General features: G+C 39.1%; 2 protein-coding genes across 2 annotated transcripts in view; one reads left to right on the top strand and one right to left on the bottom strand.

The window, feature by feature from the left end:
• Positions 1-3,255, top strand: part of LOC111496129 (receptor-like protein kinase HSL1) — a 3,655-nt gene extending 400 nt beyond the window's left edge. The window contains exons 2-3 of the mRNA XM_023146431.1: positions 4-2,661; positions 2,795-3,255. Coding sequence (XP_023002199.1) covers positions 30-2,661; positions 2,795-3,174 — 3,012 coding nt within the window. The 5' untranslated portion in view covers positions 4-29 and the 3' untranslated portion in view covers positions 3,175-3,255. The remainder of the gene's footprint in view (positions 1-3; positions 2,662-2,794) is intronic.
• A 786-nt stretch (positions 3,256-4,041) lies between these two features.
• LOC111496124 overlaps positions 4,042-9,135 on the bottom strand; it is a 14,589-nt gene continuing 9,495 nt past the window's right edge. Inside the window, exons 13-22 of the mRNA XM_023146419.1 lie at positions 7,978-8,086; positions 7,479-7,750; positions 7,252-7,379; positions 6,875-7,109; positions 6,054-6,242; positions 5,652-5,938; positions 5,327-5,540; positions 4,967-5,209; positions 4,789-4,871; positions 4,042-4,668 (exon numbers count right to left, since the gene is read on the bottom strand). Of these exons, the coding sequence (XP_023002187.1) occupies positions 4,521-4,668; positions 4,789-4,871; positions 4,967-5,209; positions 5,327-5,540; positions 5,652-5,938; positions 6,054-6,242; positions 6,875-7,109; positions 7,252-7,379; positions 7,479-7,750; positions 7,978-8,086 (1,908 nt within the window). The 3' untranslated portion in view covers positions 4,042-4,520. The remainder of the gene's footprint in view (positions 4,669-4,788; positions 4,872-4,966; positions 5,210-5,326; positions 5,541-5,651; positions 5,939-6,053; positions 6,243-6,874; positions 7,110-7,251; positions 7,380-7,478; positions 7,751-7,977; positions 8,087-9,135) is intronic.

Here is a 9,135-nt window from a genome sequence, read left to right as displayed (position 1 = left end):
CCCCCCCCCCCCATCAGAAGCATCCAAAAATGTCCAGAACGCTGCCATTTCTAAGAACTCTGCTCTCCGTTTACCTCTTCTACTTCGTATCCACACCCTTCTGTGTAAGCTCACTGACTGCCAAAACAGACCAGGCCATCTTGCTTGAGCTTAAAGATCAATGGGGGAATCCGCCGTCTCTCCACCTGTGGAACTCCTCGTCCTCGCCCTGCGATTGGCCTGATATTGTCTGTAGAGACGGCACAGTCACAGGAATCTCTCTCAGAGACAAGAATATCACTGGGAAAATCCCAATTGTCATCTGTGACCTGCAAAACCTCACTGAGCTTGATTTTTCATGGAACTATATCCCGGGTGAGTTCCCTGAGGCTCTGTTCAACTGTTCCAAGCTCAAGTATCTTGATCTTTCAGGAAACTATTTTGCGGGGTCGATACCACACGACATAGATCGATTACAAACTCTGGAGTACATGGACCTTAGCGCCAACAACTTCTCAGGAGATTTTCCAGCAGCACTAGGCCGGTTGCCAGCTTTGAGAACTTTAAACATTTATCGAACTCAATGCAATGGCACATTGCCAGCTGAAATTGGGAACTTGTCCAATCTTGAAACTCTGAGCTTGGCTTATAACACTTTGCTCGTCCCATCGCCAATACCACAAGAGTTTAGGAAACTGAAGAAGTTGAAATATATGTGGATAAAAAAATCCAACTTGATTGGTGAAATCCCAGAAGGCTTATCGGATCTTTTGAGCCTTGAGCACTTGGATTTATCCAGCAACAATTTGGTAGGCTCTGTTCCTACTAGACTGTTCTCTCTGCAGAACTTAAGCAACTTATATCTCTACCAAAATCAGTTGTCTGGTGAGATACCCAAATCAATCCAAGCATCAAATCTACTCAATCTCGACCTCTCTGCAAACAATTTGAGAGGCACCATCCCTGAAGATTTTGAGAAGTTGAAGAAGTTGCAGGTTCTCAACTTGTATGAAAATCACTTGTCTGGTGAAATTCCTGGGAATCTAGGCCTAATACCGACGCTAAAAGGCTTTCGGATCTTCAACAACAGCATAACCGGGGACCTGCCACAAGAATTGGGTCTGCATTCAAATCTTGAAGCATTGGAGGTTTCAATGAATAAGCTAAGTGGTTCATTACCTGAACATCTCTGTAAAAATGGCGTCTTACAGGGAGTGGTTGCTTTCTCCAACAATCTTAGAGGCGAATTGCCAAGAGGGCTTGGCAATTGCAGGACCCTACGCACAATCCAGCTTTCTAATAATAACTTTTCTGGCGAATTACCTCCAGGTCTTTGGACTACTTTCAATCTATCAAGCATAATGTTAGATGGAAATTCATTCTCAGGCAAGTTACCAGATATCTTATCCTGGAATCTCTCGAGACTGACAATAAATAACAACAAATTTTGGGGTCAAATTCCTCAAAATGTGTCTGCTTGGAAGAACTTGGTTGTGTTTGAGGCAAGCAACAATCAGCTCTCTGGTAGATTTCCCGAAGGGTTGACAAGACTTCCTCATCTTACCACACTCATGTTAAGTGGAAATCAACTCTCTGGCCAACTTCCTTCAACAATTGGTTCGTGGGAATCGTTGAATACTCTAAATCTCTCACGAAATGAACTTTCAGGCAATATTCCAGCGGCGTTCGGATTTCTTCCTAGCCTCCTTTACCTAGATTTATCAGGTAATAACTTCTCAGGTGAAATACCACCAGAAATTGGCCAGTTAAGATTGGCTTCTCTCAACTTGTCTTCCAATCAGCTTTCAGGGAAAATCCCAGATGAGTATGAGAATACAGCATATGAAAGGAGTTTCTTGAACAATCCTAAACTATGTACCACCACTGATGCACTTGACCTTCCAAATTGTAACTCCAGACAAAGAGATTTAAAAGATCATTCCTCTAAATATCTCTCCCTCCTTCTAGCTCTCATCGTCACCTTCCTCGTAATTGCTATACTATGGATCTTCATCTTATATAGAAGTTACTGCAAAAAGGAAGAAAGATGCCACCCCGACGCATGGAAGCTAACTTCATTCCAGAGATTGGAATTCACAGAAGCGAATATCTTATCAAACCTGACAGAAACTAATCTGATTGGAAGTGGTGGATCCGGAAAAGTGTACTGCATAGATATAAACCATGCTGGTTACTACGTTGCTGTCAAAAGGATTTGGAGTAACAAGAAGTTGGATCAAAAGCTTGAGAAAGAATTTCAAGCAGAAGTTCAAATACTTGGCTCGATTCGGCATTCGAACATAGTGAAATTGCTATGCTGCGTCTGGAATGAGAATTCAAGGCTGTTAGTCTATGAATACATGCAAAATCAGAGCCTAGATAAGTGGCTTCATAAAGAGAAGAAAAGGTTAAGAGCGGCTACAATGGATTTTGTTGAACAATATGTCTTAGACTGGCCGAGGAGGTTGCAGATTGCTATTGGAGCTGCACAAGGCCTGAGTTATATGCACCATGATTGCTCTCCACCAATCATTCATCGAGATGTAAAGTCAAGTAACATTTTATTAGACCATGAGTTCCACGCAAAGATAGCGGATTTTGGGCTGGCAAAGATGCTGGTCAGGCAGGGAGAGGCTTACACTATGTCTGCAATAGCAGGATCTTTTGGCTATATAGCCCCAGGTAAGTTCATACTGTTCATCCTTGGGAAAAAACAAAGATCCTTAAACATCAAAAATCAAATAACAATCGCAGTAATCTTCATAGAGAGCTTTCAAAACATAGATTTGACGAATGTTCTTGATTTCTATTGCAGAGTATGTGTATACAACAAAAGTAAATGAGAAGATTGATGTCTATAGCTTTGGGGTTGTACTGTTGGAGCTCACAACAGGAAGAGAACCGAACTGTGGAGATGAACACACAAGCCTAGCAGAATGGGCATGGCAACAATATAGTGAGGGAAAACCTATTGCCGATGCTCTTGATGAAGAAATCAGAAACCCACGCAATTTGGAAGAGATGATTACTCTGTTCAAACTAGGTCTAATTTGTACAAGCACATTACCTGAAATACGACCTTCGATGAAGGAGGTTCTGCAGATTCTACGCCAATGCCGCCCTCCAGAAGATTGCAATGGGAGAAAGAACGCCGGCGAATTTGATGCCGTTCCCCTCCTTGGCACTTCTCTATGACATCGATAAGATCCATACTGTTCATGAAAAATCTGTGCGAGTAAACATGTAAATTGATAGCCATTTGTATGTTACAGCAGAGGAAGGGGTACTAATAAAATTTTTGCCAACCCAACTTACTCTAATCAAGCCCATGGCCGGTATGTCCCCCCTATTTTGACATCCTATGGTACCCCGAGATGGGTCGGAATGGGTCGAGTCCATATCGCCTGGGAGCAACAGCCGCGTTCAAATCTAATCTATCTACTCCGTAATTCAACTAGTGACTTCGCAGTCGCCAAAGAAGCATCAAACATTTTCGATAAGATCCATGGAGCAATTATTAGAAAGCAAACACTAGCTCCGAGTACGACTTCGTAAAAAGCAAGAAAAGATAAGATCGAAGAGAATGAAACACACATAGTGGTGATTATAGCAGTTCCTTCTGATCCTATAAAACGTCTGAAAAAATCAACTACGAAACTATTGAGCAAGGTCCAAAAGACGATAAGTAGATACATAATGACGAACGACCTACGATACATCAATCGATGTCCAAAGAACACTCAACCGAAAGAGTGAGCCAGAAGGTGAATTGTCAGATTTAGTGCAGCTGCCAACATCAAGATTCTACTGTTTATTTGATATATTATTCATAATCTTAATTTTAATCGACACACATAGTTGAACTCTGTAAACCCGAATTTGAGAATTCTACTCGATTAAAATCACACGGATGAACCTTTGCTCATCGACCATGTCCAGGTCCAGCCGGATGCTCTGCGACTCCAGTCCCTCCGCTCGTCTGGTCGGAAAATTCCTGACCGCAGCGAAAGAGACAACTAAGCAAGAAGACATGAAATGGGTAGAGAAATTAAGAATCATTCGGAGATTTATGAATTCGACACTTCATTTGAAAGCACACTACTACGCCATAGCCACTGAGCTTATTACAGAATGATCTTAAATCTTAAATCTTCTACCCAGAATTACACAAAAGGGATAATAACAGATCCCAAGTAATACATCATCACTGGAGACCACACCAAAAAAGGGAAACAAAACAAATGATTTGATTACAATTGAGAATAACTCATTCTTGTTCTTCCTTTTTTTTTTTTTTTTTTTTTTTTTTTTTTTTTTTTTTTTTTGTTTGATCCATATGTTTGGATCTTAATAAAGATGATTTGTTTGTTGTTATCTATTCTGCTCTAAGGGTTAACGAGTGTGAATGGTGAAGCCGTATTTTGAAGAAATGGGTAGAGAAAGAACGCCTACCCATGTGGTAAAGAACAGCTTTCCCTCACCCAGAAAAAAAAGGACAAGGTAAGAGAGAATAGTCTGTCAAGATGAGCAAATAATAATCATCAGGACTGCCAGAACATATCGAACTGGTTACTGTACAAGGATCGATCTTGGATCTCCAGATTCGCAACGTGCCAATTAACGAGTCGGGATTGAAGAAATTTACAAACAACCAATCCTGCTAGGAAGATCCACCATTCACTTTCATCCCTGCAAAAAACAGAATCAGGTGTTATCATCCTGTCTCCATCAGTTTGGAGTTCCAATATTAGTAAACAATAAAGGAAGTTTGGTTCTTTTCAGCAGAGCAGAGCAGAGCAAACCCCTCACATGTTAATAGTCCATGGCTGAAAGCTTGGATGCCCGGACGATTGAGATTTCAAGTGTACATATCCACAGAGAAACGCAACCAACTGGGAAAACGATAAAGAAACGCAACCAGTTATGAGAAGTGAACCAAACTGATTGGGTTGAACTCAGGTAATGTAAAAGAATGTGATGAACTTACAACATTGACCAATGATGTGATGTTCCACAATGCATAGATACGAGCAAGGCCTGCAGAGCGTCTCGGTCCTTGGCTGAACAAGGCATTGATTCCAGCAGGGAATGGAAGGAGAATGCCAAGCGGTAAAATAAACAAAACTAAGAAAACGTCTGCCAATGAAATAGAAAACATCTGAAGTAGAGTAAGCAAAACCAAGCTGAAATCCCCTAGAAGTAGGATTGATATGAGTAAACCAACAAGATCCTGCAATTGGCAAAAGAATACAACCGAATATAAGGGCCTATAACAAATCAAGCCTCTGGAGGACTTGAAACCATAAGTATTAACCATGCGTTGAAGCTTCAACTTTGAGATATATACCTGATGACCAACAGGTTTAGTGTTGTGAAGCACATAAGATAGGAGGCAATATATATCTCTCTTCTCCTCGAGCATTTGTAGACTACTAACATCTAAGATGCCCCCATATGTCTTCTTTCGCCTTGTACGGCCTTCACTAGAAATATAGTCTTGGCTTAAATGAGTTTCTTCCCTCACATGGACAAATTGATTTTCTCTAAGAACGTTCTTCAGACTAAAACAGGGGTAGAACATAAAAGACAAACCAAATGAATCTAACAGAAAAAGTATCAAAAACAAAAACCATAAAGCTTTTTATTAATATCTACAGAAGAAAATGTATTACCTAGAAGTTTGATCATTTTCTTCATTTCCATGATAAATTCTCATGGGCGAAGGACTGATTCCGTCATCAGCATATAGAAGGAGACCATACTGGCAATAACCACAGGCTGTGGCCTGAAACTGAGCAAGATCCACACGAATGCCACGACTCCTCAAAGCAGGATTTGCAAAAGTTTCCAGCCATTTAACAACATGTAGAAATGTTGATCTAAGTTGGCCACGACGAACCAACCGTAACTGTGCATTCAGACCAGCAACCATCCGGTACCATGTCGTAGGTGGTAGAGCCTGCAAATCAGAGTACAAAACCCATCAAAGTTCCAGAAGAGAAAATTCAATTTAATATGATGGTTCACACAACAATTGAAGTCTTGAACTTGAGTCCTAGTTTTGGTTAGCGAACCTGGCTCATGAGACTAGTAAGAATATTGTCATTATGAAGTGAAAAAGAAGCCATGTAACTTCCATCGCCTCCAAAGAGCAAGGACAGTGGAAATCTTTGATTCAAACGAGGAGGAAGATCTGTTCTTTTCTCGTCTCCACCCAGAAAGAAGTCGACAAATGCAAGCATTAGATCGGATGTTGCTGTGACCTACAGTTCCACAAATATTCAGCTAAAATTACCAGACACAAAACATCAATCACCAAGCTATCTACTTTCACATGAAAGATAAGGGTTTTTGGAAAAAGCAACAAAAAAAGAAAGAGCAGACAGATAAGGCATAATTATATGATTAATAGGACAGTTGACACCTTGAAAAACCAACAGGTCCAAGAATTTAATTAATAATTAATAGGAAGAAATCATCAGGAAACAAAAATTTCAAGTTCTTACATCAACTATCAATACTTCTCCTTTTGTAAATAGATGCAAATGATATGCAATAAAGTATCCTTCCATCTATATCAGGAGAGAGGGGGAGAGAGAGAGAGAGCAGCGGCAATCAAAAAGTTCCTGAATTAGCAAGGGAAGGTTATAGCGTGGGGGGCAAACTCTAGAGAACAAAGACAGACCCGTCCAACATCATTTAGTGCAAAATAAACGTCATTTAATGCAGAAGAGACATTATTTAATGCAAAAGAAACATCATTATTAGCAAGTGATAGTAGAAAATCGAGGGTGTTCAACATCTATACAGACAGAAAAAACCCTCCAAACCCCCAAAGATATAGATGAAACTGATATCGGACACTAGAATATGATAGACATACAAACGAACAAACCTTAATGCCTTCATAAAGAGCTCGAGAGCGGCAAGACCGCAAACAAGCATGATCATATTCTGATCTAACAAACTCACGTAGAAGTTGCAGTTTCAGCTTTCGACGCCATTGTTGCCATGACCATGCGAGAGGATATGCAAGAGCAGAAAGAATGCTGTATACTGCACCCTCCCACCATTCATATGCCGCTATTGCATTGATATCATCCACAAATTTGTTAAATGCACTCTCATATCTGAGTATCAAAATAGGGGAAATCAAGGTTACAGAAGTTGGGGATAAGTGGTCGTTTCATTGATAACTAAGAACAAAGTAATATATTGCAGATATGTTTACATCAAGGAAATGCATTGAAGCAGTAAATCATTATTACTTACACAATCTCTTTCAGTTGCTCTGGAGGGGAGTGTGAAAGATGCCAGGGTTCACTAAAGGTGTTTGGACCCATAAAGTACATTCTATACACATGACTCTGAGACTCCTCAACTCTATTTGTTTCGAGGACCTAAATCATATAAAGGACATTATCAATAGGACTTACATTTATTTACGTATTTAGGAAGACATTTAGAGTGATAAAAGGTCATGTCATTTAGAGAAAAACCTCATTCAATGACTCCAAGAAAGGAAAGGAATGATCTATTTGAGATGCATGTTGAGTGGGCACAGGACCAGGTAATTCATCCACCCCAACAAATTTCATCCGTGCAACACTAAGCACCAATGCCAGCAAAACAAGGAGAGCAAATAGAAGACCACAAAATAGCCAAGGACCACCAAATGTATAAATTAACTCTTCAAGAGCAGTATAACATTTTGGCATGTGGTATCTATCTGAAATGCATTTGTAGGGGCAAGGAGTTTCAGCAATGCCACCTGACAAAGATTAATAGATAAGGTTAACTGACCTAACTTACAATGTTAACCTTGAATCTTACAACCAATCTATAAAAATTATTTGAACGAAATGCATAGATTGAAGTAAATATGATATTTTCTGCAGGGCAAAAGATAAAAACTCTATCAAATCCACAAAACAGTACGTCCTTTGGCCACTAATTCTTTGTTGGATGCTGATCATCAAAAAATGAATAAGTAAATACCTCGAACAGATACATAAATGGCACGATGTGGAAGCTCATCAGGGGGACATTGCTGACAAAGAGCTCTATCAGATCCACTGACATTCTTGTAAGTACCAACAGGACATTCCTGAAACATAAAAGATAATAATCTACTTAAGAGAGAAAAGTGGAGAGATAAAAAACCCTAATGGACTAATTAAATTCAGTAATTTTTCTTTATAAGATTTGTAGCAATGACTGAACAAGGCTATTTTGTAGGTATTGTTCTTTTCATGACACTGAAGGTTCTTGAGTTTAGACATTTTGTTTGAGTTTCAGGACTATTTTTTCTTTTTTCTTTTTTTTTCTTTTTCTTTTCATGATATACATTCATAGAGAAAACAAACGTACATAAAAAGTGGCAATATGAAAGAAAGATCAAACTAGCCACCATGGGTAGGCCTCATGGTCAATAAAGACCAACAGAAAATGGGGTTTGAGCCATAGTAACCACCAATTTAAAACTTCTTTTTGTTTTTTTTCTTCAGAAAACGTTCACCTAGGATTATTATTCTATAGGTTTCCTTGGTGCCAAATGTAGCAGACCAGTGTCAGAGGTTTATCACGTAAGAATTTCGAGAAAGCTGGCCTGAACACCACACAATGGTATCAGGAAAGAAAAACCATCACTTTATCTAATCAACGGGTTAGATTCAAGTACTTCGGTGATTGAATTCAGGTATTTGAGCATTGAGTAACTTCATTTTGGGCATTTTTTGGTTGAATATAATGTGATTTATTCGTTGGTTCATGTATAGTTTTTAGTTTAGTTTTGAAAATGTATTGATTGTGTAAGCATATATAAGTTAAGAAACATGCAGCCGATGAATTTCAAGGAGACACATAAACAAGCCCCAATATTGTAAGTGAAGGCATTGAAAAAAGAAAAACAAATGAAAAAGTAAAATCGTTAGCAAATGGGTTTTCATAAAACCAAGATGGCTCTCGTGAAAACTTCTTCAAATTTAACTTAAATGTCTACCACAAGATGTCATTAAAATTAAAGGTTTTTAAAATACTATATCATTATTTGAAATATTTGAGAATTTTGCATAATGGAACCTTTATTCTTTTCTAACCATTTCACCATATCAATGAAATGTTTATGTTTCCTACGCCCCCCCCCCCCCCCCCCCC

The sequence above is a fragment of the Cucurbita maxima genome, unplaced genomic scaffold (assembly GCF_002738345.1).
Source record: "Cucurbita maxima cultivar Rimu unplaced genomic scaffold, Cmax_1.0 Cma_Scf00022, whole genome shotgun sequence".
NCBI classification, from domain to species: domain Eukaryota; kingdom Viridiplantae; phylum Streptophyta; class Magnoliopsida; order Cucurbitales; family Cucurbitaceae; genus Cucurbita; species Cucurbita maxima.
This window is presented reverse-complemented; position numbering and strand designations above follow the sequence as displayed.